Source organism: Amphibalanus amphitrite, unplaced genomic scaffold, assembly GCF_019059575.1.
Source record: "Amphibalanus amphitrite isolate SeventyFive unplaced genomic scaffold, NRLGWU_Aamphi_draft 000172F_arrow, whole genome shotgun sequence".
NCBI lineage: Eukaryota > Metazoa > Arthropoda > Thecostraca > Balanomorpha > Balanidae > Amphibalanus > Amphibalanus amphitrite.
In genome coordinates, this window is record NW_024881667.1 from 199,145 (window position 1) to 220,746 (window position 21,602).

At 45.2% G+C, this 21,602-nt stretch overlaps 1 protein-coding gene across 1 annotated transcript in view; it reads right to left on the minus strand.

Moving 5' to 3' along the window:
- Nucleotides 1-20,757, minus strand: part of LOC122383750 — a 43,011-nt gene extending 22,254 nt beyond the window's left edge. Inside the window, exons 1-7 of the mRNA XM_043370492.1 lie at nt 20,626-20,757; nt 17,669-17,792; nt 16,875-17,034; nt 15,784-16,068; nt 5,551-5,667; nt 3,730-3,847; nt 3,372-3,483 (exon numbers count right to left, since the gene is read on the minus strand). Coding sequence (XP_043226427.1) covers nt 3,372-3,483; nt 3,730-3,847; nt 5,551-5,667; nt 15,784-16,068; nt 16,875-17,034; nt 17,669-17,792; nt 20,626-20,680 — 971 coding nt within the window. The 5' untranslated portion in view covers nt 20,681-20,757. The remainder of the gene's footprint in view (nt 1-3,371; nt 3,484-3,729; nt 3,848-5,550; nt 5,668-15,783; nt 16,069-16,874; nt 17,035-17,668; nt 17,793-20,625) is intronic.
- Between the last annotated feature and the right edge of the window lie 845 nt (nt 20,758-21,602).

Sequence of the window (21,602 nt, forward strand, 5' to 3'; positions counted from 1 at the left end):
GTACCCGATTTTAAGGTCTCAGGTCAACCGGTGACCTCTGAGGTCAGATCAAGTGACCCAAGACGCGGGTTCGGTTTTTGATAAATAACTTCTTAAAAAACAGTCGTAAAACGCGATTTTAGCATCAACGTGCTCGCCTTGCTCAGGCGCGTCGAATGGTATACTTTTTGTTCGGGGGAGGTTAACTTGAGGTGTTGACCTCGGGTCAAGGTCAGGTCAGAGACCCCTAGGTTGCGAAATTGGTCAAAAGAGGTCATGTTGCATATTATTCGATTCGGCAGGTTTCCCTCAGTCCATTGGTGGCTTGACCGACTCGCTAGCTCAGTTTGATCGGGAGTTATTGACGAAAAGCTCGTATGACCCTAGTGACGTCATAAATGACGTCACGCAACGTCACCAATGCAAAATCGAAGCATCTAACCTTGCAAGGAGTGCATGAAATTACGATCCGTGTGCTTGAGATAGTTTGAGATCGTTCCCGGCGCCAGAATAGCAGTTTTCATTTTTCTCAATTGACTTGTAGTGGTGACTGGTGATGTCACGTGACCGACCTGACCTCAAGTGATCTTTAGGAAAATCCTAGTGAGACTTCTAAAAGATGCACGTACTGTAAGTTTCATCTCCCTGTAAAAGCTCCTCTGGGACTGAGGGCGCTGCGAAATTGCGGCATCTGAGGACCGTTCACTTATGACGTCATAGGTCAGTACCCTGACCTGACCTGAAAATATGGTTGGTGTCACAAGATCCGGCTTGAATCAAAGGTCAGGTATGCCTAGTCTCAGCTCTCTGTTGCTAGCGTGTTCGGAGCTATCGCGAAAAAAAAAACTAGTGGGGGGGGGGGCGAGGATTAAGCTACGCTGGGTTGGGTAAGTTTGGGTCAAGTGGTAGGCCACCGTTCCATGCTTCTATCCTCAGGATACTGAAATCCTTCTCCTCCACGCCGCAACCCCTCGCCGGGCTGGACAGGCAACTTTATCTCATGCGGGCTGCTCCTTAGGAGCGGCACCGCTGCTCCCGAGGGAGCGCACCCCGTAGCCGGGTGCAGTGAGTACCTTGGGGCTGATCGGCCTGTCCTTCGGGATGGGCTCAGCCCCGGTGACTCACTAGGGTGCCTGCCCAGACCAATGTCTCCCCCTAATTCCTAACATCCTTCCGGCTCTGAGATGGTCTAATTGGACCGAAAGGGCCTAACCCAACAAAAAAAAAGTAGTAGGCGTCCCACCCGCACCACCTGTTTATAGCAGGTGTACCTAAACCACCAGCGAGAGCTTCGTAGCAAGAGGCATTGGCACCAAAACTACACATACTTCTCAAATGTCTCAACGAATGCTGGATTCGAAATAAGCTTTAAAAAAATCCCTTAAAATCGTAAAATTTGAAACAGTCATCCGAAGTCACCAAAGGTCAATGACCTTGACCTGGCCGACAACTGACAAGTCAACTTGAAACCCATCATGATGCATGGGACAACCATCAGTTCACATGTTGGCACGTTTATATGTAGTCACAATAGAAGTCTGGAAACGCAACTTTATGCGCGCTAACATAAACGGCAAATCATTTCGGTCTGCCATGGTCTCAGAAATCAGATCAAAGGTCAAAGGTCATTGGTTTCAGGATCATGAACTGTATAGGGAATGTGTAACCAGTAACGTATAGACAAGTTCGAGGACACTCAAAGTTGCGTCACGATCGGCCGCTTTTAGCGCGAGATAATCGCGAAAAAACGAAGGGTTTTATCACACCCGCACCCCTTAAAGTGTGAGGGATAACCCGCTCACGAATAGCGACGGATATCTATCACACCTATCACAGTAACTTTATTTTCTACATGTAAGCATATGCTGGCGATATAATGCAGTCAAAATAATCACAGTTACGTGCTTTGTCCCGGGCACCACCTATACATACTCCGGAGCTGAATGTTCAAATTTTGTTCTCCTTTTCTTTTAAAATGAACTAGATTGAACAAGATATTCATTATTCATTGGACAAGATTGTTGACGGCCCTCCTGTGAAACGAGACTCGATGAATTCTTAAACTCCCTAGTTATTTTGTAACAAACCTAGGTTCGTTGCATACTAACTAGGGAGGTTGCAACGACCCTAGTTTCGTTACAACGTCCCGGAACGAGCAGTTATTTTGTAACGTCCCTAGGGTCGTTGCAAACAAACTGATCGTTCAGGGAGGTTACAACCACCCTAGGGTCGTTGCAAACTAACTGAAATCGCATACTCCCTGTAACATATACATTATACGATCAGCGTACAGCAAGGTGAATCATTTTCCCTCGCACGACCAGGCCATTTCTCATAACACGAACGACCAGGGGGGGGGGGGTTACGACCCCCCCTGGCGTTTCGAAACAGAAGGTCGTAGAGCTTAGCGGAAAAAAACAACGGATTGCTCTCAACGAGATCTCGCGATTGGTGGTATATTTTTTGGTCATAGGTCAACATTTGACCTACTTATGACCGGTCAAAGGTCAAATTTTCCGAAAAAAATCAAACTTTTTCAACTTTCCGCGGCGATTGCGGCAAAACGGTGGGAGATATCGACTTGAAACCTTCACTATCGTGTTCCTTGATCAATTCTCTATCGTTTGGTATGTATTTCGTTTCCCTAGCTCTAAAAATGGCGCGTTGGGAGCGCCGGAAGTCGGCAAGGTCACAGTCGGCGGCAGAAATTCGAAAAATCAAAATTTAAATTTTTGAAATATGATTGTATTTTTGGATTTGGGTGGTCCATTTGCTCCCTATAGAAGCTAATATTGCTGCATATTCCCATTGAGGTGACAAGAATTAGCAAAATAGTGGTTCGGGCGCTTTTCAAAAATAGTACCGGACGCTGTTCCTCTTGTGACGTCATAGCTCCGTGACCTGACCTGACCCGGTCAATTTTCTTACACCACACGATAGCCAATGCTTGCCCCAACATGCATGGGAAGTTTCATCATGATCCATCAAACAATGTGGGTATCACCGGCAGAAAACCTAGGGATTCGGCGCACACGTTTGGTAACTGTCGGCCAGAGGCTGTACCTCTTATGACGTCATAACTCCGTGACCTGACATGACCCGATCAATTTTTTTCGGCAAAAAATGCGCAAAGGTTGCCCCAGAGGGTATTGAAAATTTCAGCCCGCTACGACAAGCCGTTTAGCGTGCACTTCAAAAAAAAACCTCAGGGGGGGGTTGATACAACCCCCCCCCCCCTAGGCGTTCTAGGGTTAACTGCATGCAGTCCCTCATTCAATATACCTATTACCTTGCATGCACTGATTAGAAGAATCAGGCACTTAGAATAATACTACATATAATACTATGTATTTAGAGTGATCACACAACACATCTTTAATAAAACACTTTACCTATTCCACTGCGCTACGTCAAGGGACTGCTGTGTCTCACGCTGTCGTTCAAACCACGTCTTCTGACAGTTCCCGCAGAAGAGCATGGACGTATCCCAGTTTTTCAGCGGACCTGGAAGTAATTTAACAAAGTTACTTTACCAGAATGACCTTAGTGACCATAACAAATTGCTATGTTCATTGTTCACTTAGCGGTTATTGCCTACTTTCTTCTCATGAAGGCGATGAAGCATTCCTTATGTCTGACTAAGAATACTCCCTTCAGCGTTCAAGAACCCGCTGTTTGGGGCCAACACCTACATTTAGCCAACTGATCAATACGTATGTGATCGATGAGTTGTCATGACCCACATATTACCTGGCAGCAGCTTTTCGTATTTAACTGGAACAAGCTTTGGAGTCTTCAGTGTCTTGACTGCCTTCAAGATGCCACATCCGTCGCACTCTTCATCATCATCGCATGCAGGAGAAGCATCCTGAAAGGACACAATTATATAGATGGGTAACTCACTGGCTCGCTACAACCAGTATAACGCCTTTTGGGGCGACTTACGGAGAGCCGGCCGGCCGGCCGTGCGGACGCTTTTGCGAGGTTTATATTTCAGCAACCACTTGACCGATGAACATGCGGTAATTTTTGTATGAGGGTAGCTTCATTCCTTCTACTAAGTATTGGACTATTCCCGATGCATGTGGGTGACCCCTCATGCACGTGCCACGTGCAAACCGATGATGTGTCAGTAACAATTGCAATATTTCGGTAACTACTGGGCCGATTGCGCTGAAACTTGGCATGCAGGTAGGCACCCTCTATAGGCGATGCATTTGCATGTGTCACAGTTTGGGTGCTGCTGCACGTGCGCACGTGCAGGGGTTGATTCCAGATGTCGAGAACGGCTGGACCGAATGCGCTCAAATTTGGTACGCGGTTAAGATCGGTTAGAAGGGTGCCGTGCAAAAGTCAGTTGGGACCCATTTTGCACGTGCGCACGTGCAGAGTGCCGCGCTTCCAGATCTCCAGAACGGCTGGGCCGATTGTGCTCAAATTCGGCACATCGTTAGGGACCGGTTAGTAGGGTGCCGTGCACGAGTCAGTTGGAGGTACCCCCTCGCGATTTCGCACGTGCAAGACCTGCACCCTCTCGCTCGCTCCGTTGGTCGCCCCAAAAGGCGTTTTACTGGTTTCACATAATAAGCTTTTACAGTTTACTGAAACCGTCAATCGCATAGGTACACATTTAGTCCCAGGGCGATTGAGATCATAGTTAGATTTGTATGATGTATGTTATACCTTTGTACGTATCTGAGACGTACGTATAGGCTTCCTCTCACAAAATGTCTCGATTTAACACAGAATCTTATCACGCCTTTATATTCCATGGATTCCTTCAAAATCTTCTACCAATCCCTTGTCCATTCCTTCTCCTCATCATCTCATGTGTTCATCTTTCCAGCTCGTTTGACTCCGTTTTTCTTCAGACGTTTTCTCATGAGCTCTCAGTTTGTGACCGTTATTATACATAACCGTTATTACATAACGATAACAATCGGTTACAACGGTTACATATATCGTTGACGTCCTCGTCAACGATGCCTTAAATACCAATAGGTAGTTATCCTTCTAATACGATGCACGGCCCTCGAGCAAAACAGTGGTTGGTTAGCCTATGTGCTTTTGGTGTAATAACTTTAAATGACAGAGACACTCCTGTAAAATGACTCAATAGAAATGAAAAGAGGGTCCGTGCCAGGGGCGCGGGAACTTCTTTCCGACTGGGGGGGCACACCATAATAGAGATCAACCTAGGGTATCCCCAAATCTAGTTTTCTCGCCGGTTTTAGGCCACTTATTTTTCACCCCTCGGCTTTTTCAACAAAAAAAGAAAACATTTGCAAAAAAAGTATGGTATTCCGTCTCAAAGCTGTGGGGGCACCGCCCCCACGGCCCCAAAGTTGGGGGGGCAAGCTGCCCCCACTGCCCCCCGGCTCCCGCGCCTATGGTCCGTGCACACATTTCGGCAGTGGTTTTCAACAGCCATTAGACGTATTCATCAATGCAGATCGATTATTTTGATGTTGGCAACCAGCCACTTAATACCTGGATATACACTCCTGTACCCGCGACATTGTTCCCTGCTATCATCATTTTTGCGAGGGAATAAATATTAAATACACTTACCCTCCGCGATTGAGTTTTACTGGAATATTTTTGGTCGATGGCATTATCTATGTTGACCTTTCCATGACGTTTGGAGAATATCTTGGCACCAATAACGGCGTCCTGGGCAGCATACATCTGCAAGGAAGAAATTGGTTAGGTAAGTGATACCAAGAGATAGGGCAAGCTCAAGCTAAAATCTTCCCATCCAGGCACATAATTAACCAGGTTGTTTGCACACCCTAATTGAACCCTGTGGTTTTTCGCGAATATAAAAAACTGCGGCGCGGAAGCATGCACCCCATCATACATCAATTCTACACATGTTGTGAAAATTACAGACCAAGGTCATTCAGGGTCAGGTCACTAGGTCACTTCAAGTGACCTCACCTCATAAAAAGTTTAAATGTCTGCCATAGCTACATTGAGTGACCGATCGCTTGAACCTTTCAGCGATTGATAAGAGCAATAGTATTTAAAATATCTCGGAATATTGATATCGGTGACCTAAGGTCAGGTCATTTTTGGTACCTCCCCATTACTTAGATCAGGTAGGTATAGGTAAGTCAATGGGAGAGAATTGAAAGGCCTTTGGACGAAAGCCATTATAAACACTCAAACACTGAATTACAAGCAACTTGATACACTGAACATGAAATGGTATCAGTGACCCCTGTTTATGCCACTGAGGTCATCTCAGGTCACGAATAGTATCTATCAGTTGTTCCGCGAACAACTTTTGATAGAGGCATGCTCAGAGCGATGAAAACGCCATAGGTGTGCTCAGCTCGACGATATAAAGGATCGATTGATATGCAACATGACCATTTTCGCAAAGGTCATGACCTTGACTTGAGGTCTAATTTTCAAATTGACTTACAAGGTCGAATTACATACTCGTATATATTTAATTCGATGCGTCTTGCCGAGAGGAACACGATGACGGTGAAAGTACACTCGTGCAAGGCTTGAGTCAAAAGTAATTGCATAAGCACTGTTTCCGAAAAAAATCAGCTATTTTGTCACTTTTTGCCCCTTCAGGCCAAATCGTTTGCGCTAGATCAAATCTGAAAATAAGATATCCAGAAGGATCGTTAAAGGGACCCTCCCACCTTAACATTAGATTTGAGTTGAGATAGCCAAAATGGGGTCCCTGGCTCACAATTACCGGTTTTGGCACTCACAGCATCGAGAAATGCCTTAAATCGGAAATATTGAATTTCAAAATTGCAGCATTTTGATTCAGAGGGGCCAATGCTTAGGAATACCCCTCTGAATGTGTGACGTCAGCGCAAATATCTAACGATTTTTAAATGTTTGACTAAAACGTTTTGTAGCACGCGGTGGTATATGCTATTTGCGCGCAACATCTGCCGCAAACGCCGCACTTCTAAAATAAAGTCGCTAGAAACAGCGGGATCCCAAAAAAGTAAACAAAAGTAAAAGTCTAATATCTTGAAAACCGGTGAATATTTTTCGGTGAAATTTGGTAGATATTCGTTTTCGCTCTTTCTGAACCGAGCGACATCACTTTCATGCCAATTCATAAACTTTTTCGAAGGTGGGAGGGTCCCTTTAATGGGGCTATCGAATGCGCTTTTCCGCGGCGCTGTAGCTGTGGTATTGGTTCCCGAGTTATGCGTTGGCTTCTTGGAAATAGTCAAATAGTCGACATTCGACCTGAAAGTCGGCGAAATTTTGCTTTCAATGACCTCTGATGACCTGAACTTTCACCTGACCACAAATTTGACCGTAGTTACTTCGTCATTATTTTTGGCGCTCTTTCGAAATTCGAACGTCGCCTTCCGCATATCGCTACATGGCCCAGGAGCCGAGTTAGAAGGGGAGGGTGTTCAACCCCCCCCCCCCCCCCCTGAAGGGCGTGGAAATCCAGGACCACCTGTGGGGGCGCGAGTTAACAAAAGTTGATAGGGGCAAATTTGAACAGTTACCAATAGTACAGAAACGTGATTTTGGAGGGTGGTATATATGAGTTTTGGACGGCCCGACATCATTGTCAGATGCCCGACATGATGCTGAGCGGCCCGAGAGCGAGCGACTCAGAAATTGTCTAGAGACGTGGTCACGCGACAGGACCACCTGCTCCACGTGCCGCGCCGCGGTGCCGCACCGAGATGGGAAGGAGGCGGTTTCAGTGCCGCGGGCCGGCCGCTTATAACGCGCTGCCGCCCGACCTGCCGCGGCGCTACCTCCGCACTGTTCGGCCGCCGCCTCAGGCGGCACCTCACCAGCCCTTTAGCACGTTTTGACGGCGCAGAGCGATATGCGCATGCGCGTGCCAGCTGTTTCCGGCCACGTGTTGCGCCATTTTAGTGGAGTCCGTTGGTCGTGGTGGGAGTGTGTGCACGTGCTCCGGTATATGAAGTGAAATGAAGTGAAGTGAAGTGCTCTGGGCACATGCCACCGAGTGATAGCTCTGGAATGATAGCTTAAATCAGCTATTATCGGTGGAATCCGTCGTGCGTGGCATGGGAGTGCGTGCCCCTGCTCCGGGAGGCAGTTAGGTGGAGGGAAGTGCAGTGCAGCAGTGCAGTGAAGTGAAGTGAAGTGCTCCGGGGCCGGGTGGTACATGAGCATTTGCCACCGACACATGCCACCGACACCGACGTTGATCGACTTTGGTGAGTCTGACACGTTGTATCTTTTGACATTATCTTATATTGTTTAAGTGCTTCATATTCCGACTCTGGCAAATCGCGCTTCTTGGTCTGAAGGAAAGTTGTGTTGTTTGCGAAAATAGCTCCCAACAGAAAAAAAAACTTGGAACTGATCCAGTTTTTTTTTGCTCCAGGCATGGGGCCTGGTCAGTTCTTCCGTCGACTACCACTTACAATGGAGGACAACTACGACAACATCACGCGGTCTCCGGTTCCGTCTATCACTAAACGCCGTCTGGTCGTGGATGAGGTCGAACTTATGGCCATGAACGGAACGTCGGTTCAACGACCCCCCCCCCCCCCCCGCCTCCCCCAGTCGATCTCGCGTTAATCGTCGGTCACTGCGAGTGTGCAGGTATATGAGCGACCTTTCGTTATTTCCTGTGCGTTTGTTTGTGTATATATTTACATTTGTTTTTCATGCAGATGATATGAAGTGTTAATTAATGTTCCATTATTATTTTTTAATTTTATAATGTGTTGGATGCTTGAAAGATTCGCTTACACGGGAATATTGCAGAATGCAAAACACAATCATTGAGACTTGTATGTAGGGGAAGTTGGGGGAACGCCGAATACTTTTTTTTCTGACGTCCGTAGCACGCAAGGTAGACAACATAAGCTATTCTTGTTGGCGTCATTCGAGAGGCCAGTCTTTTGCCTTTCAAACATACCAGGCGCATTTGATGAATTCGCATACCGTTAAGCGCACAAACTAAAAATATCAAAGAAGTGACTTTTTCGGCGTTGCCCCGGACTGCGGGGAAAGCCGAAATTGGGAGAAATGATCTACGGGGAATGCCGACATTGATGTTTTGCCACTTTATCTCAAACTTTATCCAGAATTTATCAAAGCTGAAACGCTGAAAGCTTGAGGACGCTTGGTGCACACTGGAAGTTATAATTGTGTGATATAATAAGAAAATGCCAGGTAAATAATTCCTTATAGGTAACAGGCCGTTGTGTCGGTTGAAAGTGTAATTTGTGTGACTAAAAATTCGCGTTACTATTCTACAGCAGTAAAGTCCACGTAGCGTGCTTTAACGTGCGTAATTGCACGTTTTCGGCATTACCCCAGCCAGCCATACTTTCATTTGCAGGCCCATAACTTTTCAACGTGCCATATAAATTTCAAATAGGCAGCACACTTATGCAAAGACATGCTGAAGATTACTTGACCGAATTGGCCAGACAAACGGTAGCATAATGAGTAAGAAATGCAGCTGCAAAGGCGCATGTAGTACAAGGAACGCGTACCTTGAAAACGCTCTTGGCGCCCTCACAGCCGAAGTATTCCGAATGACGACTCGTAACAAACACGCGATAATAGGGTTGGGACCTATCTGCATGCTCTGTATGTTTTGGTAAAATAAAAAAGCTCAGAATTTTTAATGATTTAATTTAAAATCACTTTGTTAAAAAAATGCCTAGTTAGTTCAGAAATTAATTATTTGTGGCTGAAAACAACTTGCTTCTGATTGGTCGGGCTAATCATGACGTCACATGTAGGTATATAACTGTCTGTATATTTGGCGCAGTTGAGACATACATTGTCTATGTATTTTCCTTTGGTAAATCGGAGTGATTGGTCGTGTTTTCAGTGTCTCTTTATTTTGCGCTGGTATTGCGTGGCTAAGAAGTTTTATAAAGAATGGCATATACTAAAATGTTCCTTTAATAATGGAGCTTCAATATCTGTGAGTGTTATTGGCAAGCGAAAACTGATTTCGCTGTTATTTTATCTGGAAATTACTCATTTTTTTAGGTCAATATTCAAAATATTTTACGGGAACAAGTTGGCACTTTTCTTGATTTTGCACTCAAATCGCGTGCGATTCAACTGTATTGGAACTTGCAAAACAGCTTGGTGATTAATTAACTGTGTTGTTATGGCACTGTTTGCAAAGCATGGATAATGAAACTCTGCCAAAGACTTAGCTACATAGCTATGCCTCAAGTAATACGCAGGAGGGACAGAATTCAGAGTCCGATCGAGAAGAATCGGTGCAAATGCTACGAAGACCAGGCAGCTCTGATACAATAGCTAGTCGTCTCACTACTCTCACTCCATTAGACCAGCTGATTCCTGACAGCACCGACTCGGATACAAAGATGGAGCTCATCTTCCAAGCCAGAAACCAGTTCTTTGATGGAAGATGTGATGCTGCCTCTGTCTCTGCTTTGTTGGCCACTTTGGACGGGGCGGAGCTCCGCTCCTTGCGTGAGCGGTTGTTCACCTGTCATCCAGAAATAGTTCCTTCGTTTGCTGGCCGTTCCCTGATTAGGTGCAATACGGGGAGCTGTAATCAGGGAAGTAACTTTCCATATGAAAGGGGTGCAGGTGCACCCCCGTCCCCCACCCACCAGAAGTGCACCCCCATAGGCTAAGCGGCGCCCCACACGCCGCCCCACACGATTAGCTCTAGAGCAGATGGCGAGGGTGATTTCCCGGCTACATTCCATCTCGGCGTCGTGATGCTTGTGGGCTTGGAAAGCGTCCAGTCGTATGTAGGGTAGTGTAGGGGTAGGGTTGAGTTCAATAAGGTCCTTACATTTGAAAGGTTTGAACAACCCGCAATCAGCACAACATACCACAAGTTAAATAAAAAACTACCAAACTCCGCCCAACTAATATTAATAAACATTACAGCCAAACTAATGGCCTAAGTAAAAATATATCTCAAATCCTAACAGTTATCGCGGGTGATGGCGCCATGAGTTGCTATTATCCAAAACAGATGCAAATAAACATGTTTGTATGTCCTATGTATGTTTGTTTTAAAAACGTTGCAGCGGCGCTGGGAACTGCAGTCTTAGATCTGGGTATGTTTGGCATCTGCAACTTTTCATATACACATTAACCCTATTTCGGACGGGGAGGCCTTTCAGGATTTTCTTGTACAATTGCCAAACGCCGCGAGACATTCAGCTCATATTTGGTGACTTTTCCTAAATGCTCATTGCGCACATCTCAGCAAAAAAAAAAAAAAAATGCCGGGTCAGGTCAGGTTAGGTAACCAGAGCGGGTTTGTTGACCCCACCTCAGAAAAGTTTGCAAACACGTCAGAGCTTGAGTTTTCACGAAGTTATTTCCTCTCATCAAGTCTTCAAAACAGTACCTGCAGTATGTGTCGTTTGTATATCTCAGAATTTTTGATCTGTGACCTGAGGTTAGGCCAGAGTCGTGACCTTTACATTGCAAGCCTATGGAAAAGTATTGAAATGCGACCTGCACCTCGAGTAAACGAGTCAAAACCACCCAATTCTTTAATAATTATGACAAATTATCTTATCTGTAATGATCCAGGTGCCATTTACTGACAGGGACACCGGGGAGGGTTATCTGAGCCGAGATCATGTGAGGTGATATCTACCATACATCAATGCTCACAATACTTACAATATTGACAATGCTTTTGCTTACAACACTTACAATACTTACGATGAGACCAGCAAGCACTCTGCCGTTACAGTTCTAACTTCTGTTTCGAAAACCGACGTTACACACATTCGCTGCCAGCATAACATGTATTGTTTGACAGTAACAAAATACAATTGACATCTGAACCCCAAACGGACCGCCATCCACTCAAATTTTATAACCCTGACCGGTCAGGGGGCGAATGGAGGTCATCTCCTGGGCATTACACTCAGCCCTTGCACAAAATATCTCACCTCACAGTGATCATTACAACAATAGCACCGACTTGATAGTGGATTTCAAAGTACTTGCATCAGCTCTTCCTGCTATTGCAGACGATCATCTCCTCAGGGTAATGTTGTTCGGGACATGAACGAAGATCGTTTTCGGAGTTTCATAAGTGCTACTGCAACAGCCTGGCACAAAACAGGACTTGTACGCTCTTCTCTGCACTTTGCCCTTCAGTATATCACAAAAGAATTGTTTAGAATCCATCTTACGCTTCTTTCACAGTCTCCCTTGCCACCGTAGGGCGTAGATAGATTGCTGTTGCTGGTAAGCGGGGTTGTGCTTGACTCATGAGTCGAGTCAGAAATTTGACTCAACTCTGACTCAAATGAGTCAGATTTGAGTCGAGTCGGATAAAATGTTGAGCTGTTGAGTTGAGTCAGAGTTGAGTCGGACAAAAATATTAAGGCGTTGAGTTGAGTCAGAGTTGAGTCAGTAAAATAACTTTTGACATTGAGTTGAGTTGAACATTTAGGAACATGAGTCAACTGACTCAACTTTCTAAGAGACAAGCTTTCATTCCCCCCGCTTAAAAACCAAGGCTTGCTGCCGGATTTTTTCACCCCCCCCCCGCTCAACAACGTTTTTATCTGAGTCAATTTGAGTCAACTCACTTGACTCAACAAAAAATTTGAGTCAAGTTTGAGTCGACTCATATTTTCATAGAGCCGCTTGAGTCATGAGTCGAGTCAAGGAAAAAATAAGCTCCTTGTTTGAGTCAGAGTTGAGTCAAGGCTTTCTGAAGTTGAATGATGAGTCGAGTCGGCAAATTTTTTTGAGTCGAGCACAACCCTGCTGGTAAGTTAAGGCACAGTAGATAGAAATTACCTCGGTTCTCAACGCCTTAAGTTATTTTCATAAAAAAGAACAAATAAATGATCAATAAGATGACAGGAATGTTAACATTTTAATCGTAAAGTAGTCCAAATATTGGAATGAGCTTTTGATTTTCAGCATCCTCCGATTCATCATCTTTATCATTTGAAAATTCGAGGTACATAAAATGTTTATCACGCGCTCAATGTTAAGTGGGAATAAAGTACACGGCAGACAGATCAATTTTTGACACTGAACATTTCATCCGTAAATGTTTTAGCATAATTTAAAGTTAAAAACAGCGCGAATGGCAGAGTGAAACAAACAACATCTTTCACCCATTGATATAACATGTAATCTGTGGTGCGCCAGATGCGCCATTATTTGTCAACCGCAGAAGGTGACATGTGACGTAACAGCATCAAGAGCATCTTTTTTCAAGAACTTTTCAAAACAAGTTTCCTATCTTTCTTCCCCCATTTCTCTCAGGATATTGATTTTATGAGGCAATGGTATGCACCATAAATTCTGTGAAAATAGTTTGATCATTTTCATGCATTCTTAAAAAATCGAGTTCCCAACCCCATTGTAGTCACTTAAGCTTCAGAGCATCACTGGCAGGTGGCATCCATGTCTTACGGTTTTCGAAATATCTCGAATTTCGGCTTTGCCCCAACTCCGGCATTGCCCCAACTTCCCCTAACACTTATCTAGGATATAACCTTTTTTGCACGTCTTTTCGGCCTTACACAATTTCCTTTTTGGTAATTAATTAGTCCTTTTTGCAGTAACTAGTGAAAGTATGTATGTGCTGCTAAAGAAAGCAGTTTTTGCGAACTTTTCATGCAGCAGCTTTAACTAGTATAGATATTCTACTTTCAGCCCCAATGCTTTCGTTAGCATTATTCTACTTGTCGTGGGGTAACAATAGCGCTAAAACGGTTCATATGTGAGTACGGAAGGTACTAACTGCATGCTATTCTTAGCACCTTTTAAAGTTTAGCACCGCTAGGGTACTGAAAATTGGTCTCACTGTAAAAAAAGTTTAGCACCTGCAGAATTGGAACCGATTTAAGACGCGACTAAGTTTTTGTGTGTAGGTGTGTGCGTGCGTGTGACAGTTGTACCTATGTTTGATCGTTGTCATTTTTGCCTGCTCTCCCATTGCCGATTGAAGTTCATTTGTTTTATCACTTGACGAAAGGCAGTAATAGCCGCAAGTACCTATATTCCGGGTGTCCTTAATTCAGTATGAGATGAGAGATAAGATGAGACGTATAACACTTGGCATGCCATAATGTTGCTAGTTGCAATCAATTTTGTTCAGAAATAACTACATTTCTGCTACACCTTTGAACTTGAAGAAGACATCAAAGACCTGTGCCCGGTCCTGTTCTCTCCAGGTTCAAGTTCTGGAAATTCGCTGTCTTTGTTCAGGTATAGACTGCATAATATTGTCACATATCCTGCCTACATCATACATGGTCGGTGATTCCGCTTACCTATTTTTACAAAAAAAAAATCAATTGCGCCATTTTGAATCAATTGCAAGCCAAGGACAACTACCTACTAACTACAGCCCACCGCTTAAGTAATGTGTGGTTTTACCTATCTCAACGGATGGCTTTTACTGGCGATTTTTTTATGCGGAGTGATGGAAAAGAAAATGTCAATAGATTAAGTTGCAGCTGCAAGGGTGACGATACATCTAAGCTACATTCAAAGTTTCATTGTAGTCTGGTTAATCGTTCCTAAGCTTCAGAAGCAGAACATACACATGACTGAAAACGCACATTACTTCTGCTGTGGACTGTACAACATATAGGTACAGCCCACCGCTAAAGTAAAGTAGGGTTTTACCAATCTCAACGGTTGACTTTGACTGGCGATTGTTTAACCCTCGCCCGCACATGGGGGGGGGGGGGTGGTTGCCACCCCCCCAGGTAGTCTTTCTGCTCTGCACTCAACATTTTTAGAGCTAGAAGGCTGATTTTTCGTATAGCTGCTCCTCTATCCTTTCTTGATGTCCACTGAAAATTTCAAGTTTCTGTGATTTTTGGTTTCGGAGATATGACCTTGTTTTTCAGGTCATGTCATGACCCAAATGGCCAATTCTCGACATCTTGCGTTGGCTATGGGCCTTGTGAGCTTTTGACACCTTGATTTCGGCCTTTTTTACCAGTCTTACCTCCCACCTATCATGGAACATGTTGTTCGACGATGTATAGATGTCAAGGTCAAGGTCAAGGTCAACCTAGGTCATCTAAGATAATTGCGTTTTAGGCAAGCGGAATTTACTTTTTGTGAAGTTTTTTGACTGCATTTTTGGTAAAAGCTTCTCAGATCATGATTTCATGTAATATGGACACATAAACAATCGGTGCACACATCAGTATACACACAGACACACACAGACATACAAACACATATAATTGACCTTGACCTAACTTGACCTGAAATGACCTCAGCAGCAAAAACCTGGTCGGGTAGTGTGAGAAAGAGGTTCTAGCTGGCTTGGCACCAGAAAACGGCATCGTCATCGGTATATGCTAAGCAGCGCACTTGATATCAAACGGTGACCCAAAACAGCAACATTTTTTAGTTTGACCTGACCTGGAAGGTCAATGACTGACCTGAGAAGGTAAAACTGGGTATCATTGGATTCGTCTCTTCCCAAAGAATCTTTTTGGTCTTTACCGCTAAGCTCTATCTCCAACAGGAACGAAATGGCGCGGGGGGGGGTGGCAACCACCATGTGCGTTCTAGGATGGGAAAATGGCATGTGCGGGCGAGGGTTAATGCGGAGTGATCGAAAAGAAGATGTCAATAGCTAAAGTTGCAGCTGCAAGGGTGACGATACATATAAGCTATACATACATTCAAAGTTTCATTGTAGTCTGGCTAATCGTTCCTAAGCTTCAGAAGCAGAACATACCCATGACTGAAACCGCACATTACTTCTGCTGTGGACTGTAGGTACCTATAATTTCAGAATTATAATATCAAGCACGGTTCAACGCGTAGCGTGTTTCCTTCGATTAATTGCGTTACCTGTTGATCAGGATCCAGACGGTCCAACTCCCAGTCGCTGCACGTTTGGGATTTGTCCTTTTGAAAGGGAACTTCGGCATGCGCTGCCAGGTCTTCTAGAGAAAGAGTACTCTTCTTAAATTTCTGCTGCTGGCCTTTCATGTCTTCGACAAGATATTTCAAGTCTAGACATCCCTTATAGTCAACATTAGGTGGAATGCAGGGGCAGTTTGCCAATGTCAAACGCTCGCAATCTCGAAGTACCTCAACGCCGACCTTCAGAATTTGTCGATTTTCCAGCAGATCCTGCAACAAGAACAGAAAAGATCAACAAACCGCACTCGTTGTGTCTAAGCCTTTCAAAGAAATATGCCACCCACCTCAAATTATTTTTTCTACAGTTTTATTATTTTTGTGCTTAACGGAAATTTAGGTACCACTTTTAACCCGCACCCCGTAGGGCTATCGGCGTACCCTGCCACCCGTGATGGGGGGGGGGGGGTGTTTCGCCCTCCTCCCCTACGATCTCGGAAAGTTACCGACCGATTTTCAAATTTTAAATGGCATTTCAATAGCCCCAGTGGAAACTAGCTTGTGACCAAATGTCATCGGTCTAGGTCCAACTGATGACGTCACAGGTCAGGTCAAATGTCGCATTTTTCGCTGTTTGCAGGCCTTCTAAGGAATGCGTTATAACATCGAGTAAAAGGCAAGTTATCGAAAATCATTGAGAGCGCTTTGATTGCCTAACACATATGTTGCTAAATTAGGTCGCTGATACCAGATCAAAGCACAGAGGGGCCAGGTCACTTAGGGTCACAACGTGACCCAGACTATACTAGGGTAGTGTGACACATGTTTTATGGCTAGCTTTACATTTCGAATTCAACTTTGTGGATCAGACGACCATTAAGGCCAGTTTAGGTCACGTTCTGATAGAGGTTAGGTCAAGGTCAGGTAAAAATGGTCAAATTTGAAAGTCCGGATAACTTCGACACACCATATAGACGAAAATTCCGCGCTCTCCACCTCACTCGGACTCCCATCAGCTCGCGCCCCACGGACGGACCATATACCGTTCTCTATGTGCCGTGGGACGGACAGCTGCTCACCGTTAGCTCCTTTGGCACACAGCCTGTCATGCGGTGCAGCTGGATCAGCAGGCAGAAGCCGTCCATTGTGGCCAGCTGAAGCAGGGCGACCTTCCACCGGCCACGGGGATTCCACTCGGCGTCCAGTCCGACGTGGGAAGTCCCGGTTCGTCGCAGCCGCCTGCCGAAAACCAAAACCACAAGCGACCTTCTGTTCACCTAGCGATGGCGAGAGCTGGGACAGAGTCGTGTTTGAGATCACGAGAGAGATTTGACATGATGGTACTGTTTTTAATGTTTTATCCAGGATCTCATAGATCGGTAGGTATTATTTTTCATTCAGTAGGCATAGGCATGGCTCATAATGGAAAGGGCAAACAGCACATCTTGTTTATTTATTATTTATTTCGTCATCCTTCCAACAGGCTGATGCGCCCACTTACAGGAAGGCTCCTGCTCCTCCTCTTCCTTTCCCCTCCCCCTAGGCTACGGCTAACGTGGGAGCCCACCCCACTCCTGGTGACACAGCTGGGGACGACGCCCGCGGGACGGGCGACACCGGGAATCGAACCCAGAGCCACCCGCACCGCGGGCCGACGCCTTAACCAACTGCGCCACCAGGGCCGCCTGGTGTTTATCTGTTTTGAATCTTTAGTTTGGGTTGGAAGGATCGTGAATATCGTTGCAGGCACACATGCACATCGCATACCCACACGCCAACCTCATGCCAAGATGAACACAGGCACAGCACTCAAAGTAGAGACTAATAAGCAGACTCGATTGCTGTACGGAGTGACCGTCAAATTACTTCTGACCTGAGTAATTCTTTAATCCCGCGTCGGCATCCCTCGACGGTGTGCACGGTCCAAACTTCCATGGGGCCCGAGGGTACCTCATAGCTGCTGATCTCAACCTCTGGCGGGTCTGGCATCGGTGTGCCTGTACGAAGAAGGGCCGGAGTCAGCCCCAACATGTTGCAACGTGTTGTTTCATGTCTACGCAGGACTGCCGCTCTATCTCATGGTAGGTTATAGTGAATTATACACAACAAAGACATTGATAGACGATAACAGCTGTCATAACCAGCACAATCCCCTCAACAGCGATGCAAGTACACACATGTTTCAAGGCGAGGCAAGGGTGATGCGTAGTAGCTGATAACAAAATATGACGGATTACCTTCTATCGTGGCGAAACAGGCTTACCTTGAGATAGCGAGGTTAGGCGAGCTTTATTAGTTTTGCGTTCAGAAGGTCCGATGGCCCCTAGTTACCTATCTCTCGGATAAGCTGCGAAAACTGATGATTTTCCATCCGTCTGACCAGTTAGTGCGTGGTTTGACGGTCACCCTCCAGTCTCCATTTTCATCTAACCCTTAGGTCATAAGCGTTAGAGCCAACTTTTGTACCTAATTGATTTAAGAAAATTATTGTGGGTGCAATAATTCTTCGGTGGGCGTAGACAATGGATTCTACTAAATCTACACCCACAATGATCTAAAACAGAAAAAAAACTTTCGCATCAACGCTTCTTCCCAGTTCCCATGTAACATTACGAATTCAGGATACTATGCCTCCCCTCCCCTCTACCCGTTTTTCGAAACATTTGCTTCTTTGATGATTTTCAAAACATGTGTTTGTGCTTAGGTGGATAAAACCGGAACGTCTGTGATAAAACATATACTGATGACCCATCTTAGAAAGCTTTGGCCCGATATCTTCAATACAGGTCGCTATGTCAATAAGATCGTTATGAGCCTCCAACTTTTTCTGATATCGGTGGCGATCAACCAAAATCGAGAGAGAACACGATACCCAGTACCGTTTCCTACCTCCCATCCCCCTCCACCGGCTATTGATGGATTCCTGCACCCATGCTCCTACAATGTTCCAGCCGTTCCTACGCCCATGACCCTTAGGTATGCTTTATTATGCCATAAAACATGCATTCTGTCTTTTGCATTTGCATTTACATTGGCTCCTGGCAATGTAACTTCCATTCCGTGATCTCACTCGTGGCCTTTGGTTCCGCCGACCATAGCTGAATCTTATTCCCGTGACGTCCCTCACCATCCCTATCCCAAGGCTTGTAGGCATTTTTATTTCAGCGCCACGCCTACCCAATACCCGTCCAGGCCCGCTCTGTTCTACCTTTTCCCAGCCGACCATATGTTCTGTTCCATTAACCCGCGCCCCGTAGGGCTACCGGCGGACCCTACCACCCGTAGGGGGGGGGGGGCCGTTTCGGCCCCCCCTAAGATCTCGGAAAGTTACCGGCCGATTTTCAAAATTCAAACGGCGTTTGATAGCCCTACCCGGGAACTACCTTGTGACCAAATTTCATTGACCTAGGTCAAACCGATGACGTCACAGGTCAGGTCAAAGGTCAGATTTTCACCGTTCACAGGCAATTCAAGAAATGTGCTGTGAAATCGAGTAAATTGGTAATTTATTGAAAACCATCGATGGTATATTGTTCGTCAAACACATACTTTGCTATCTGAGGTCACTGATACCAGGTCAGGTCACAGCGAGGTCAGGTCACCGGGGGTTACAATATGAATGTGTCGTGTGATACATGTTTTATGGTCCATTTTACATGACAAATGCGATTATGTGGGTTAGGCAGCCTTTGGGGCCAGCCTAGGTCACGTTTTGGTGAAGGTCAGGTCAAGGTCAGGTCAAATTAGGTCAAATTTCAAAGTTGATATTTTTGCATAAAATGGGTATCCATTCGATGCAGCTCGTCACGGGGAGTCTAATGGTGGTCTTTGTTTTGCTCTACGAGTTCTAGAATTGCCAAAAATTGAGTTTGAAAATTTGACGTCATCATTTTTGAACAGTTTTTTCGCTATAACTTGGCCAAAAAACGAGGTATCGATCTGAAATTTAGTATGTAGATAGAAGACGGTAGGTACTATCACATATATTCTGGTTTTTTTCGAAACTCAAAAAACTTTTTGGATTTTTTGGTTAATATATCCAAAAAATGTTTGTTTGATTTTTGGGGATCAAAACTCAAAAATTTCAAAAATCCGAGATAGCAGTTTTGTAGCCCTGTCAATTCTACACCTTTTATGACTTGATCATTTTTCTGTATCTTCAAAGCTGTAGGCCTGACAGGTCTTCTCGCGAAGGTCTTTTTTCGGTCGAAAATGACAGAACATGACGTCACTCTGACGTCATTTGTGGCCAACCTATCACAGCCTCTGGAAAAATGTTTGGTCACAATGTGTAAAATTGATGCCCGGAGGGGTCCTGAAAGTTTGGTGGCGATATCTCCAGGCTCCAGCCGTTTAGGAGATATCGACCGAAAAGGACAGGGGGGGGGGGCGTTTCGGCCCCCCCCCCCCCTACGGGGCGCGGGTTAACACTGCACTGACATGCCTACTTCAGTCACAATCATTCGTAGAGGTTCATGTACTATCGACATAATATTTGTCCATATTATTAACTACGAAAGTCACTATCATGAAACGCGCTTGGAGACACATCATGGTTATTCGGCCGCTTAGTTCCTTGCCTAAATAAATATACCTTCAAACGGAAAACGGCTGTATATGCGCGTGCGCATGATCCGTCGCACTATGCTGGTGTATCTGTTACCATTCTGAAGGCGAGGATACCAGATAGCTATATACATTTAGCGGTATGGTATACCAATTGATATAGGTACCAATTACTCTCCCCAAAATGCAGACCATAACCAATATAGCAGAGAAGAGGCAAGCCAAAGATCAATCGTTTCGCTTGCATCCTGGACGCACACTCACCGAACACCGTCGACACTATCCAAAGCCTCCACTTGGAAAACGATGAGAGCTCCATTTTGGTCGCACCGCACCACACCGCAGCAGTGCACTGCCAATGTCAACAAACACGTCTGTCGCTTGGTCTGCCGGGCCGTCCGCGTCCCACAGTCTCGCGGGCCGCGGCGCGCGATAAGGAATCGGGGAACCCCAACATCAGGGGCGGATGCACATCATGGGGTCAATTTTCAAAAGCCATGTTACCGATGCATTTGATTCATAGGATTCACAGAGAGCTACGAAGGATGCCACGGAGGGCTACGGTGAGACGATAACTCCGTATTTTTGTCTGAACTAACTCCTGTTGCGTAGCTCTATAATGAGGCGGTCTCACCATCGAATTATACACTCCCTTGCACTGGGCTCTCAGTGCAACCGAGAAGCCTCGGTAGTTGTGGCGTGTTTATTCACGTCGGTTCCTGTCTCTGCAATCTTGAATTCGAATCCTAGCTACCTACCCATAGTGACAACATAAATGTGTATGAACGCCATACACAGCGACAACTGACAAGTGACAACATGCTTTTGCTACGAATACTGAATGCAAGATTAGTAATTTTAATAACGGAAAATCATGACACCGATACCAAACTAAATACCAACAATATTAATGCAAAAATACCGAAACCAAACCGACTTGGGAATAAGAGGAAAATACCAACTTTTTACCAAATTCCCAGCCTCTTTTACATTCGTGAGAATTCATAATACCAACAAAATATCAAATGCACTCGCCTTAAAATACTAAATATCAAGTTGGTACCGGTTTGGTATCGGTAGGCATACCAAAAAGTTGGTATCCGATTGACATCTTTATGTAAGATCCAACTACGAAGTGGTGACTGGGTTGAAATATGCAATTAACACGTAATTAATGCGAACTCCTAGCTTAGAAACTGTATGCCCACCCAAAGCACCGAGCACGGGTCAGTGATTAAACA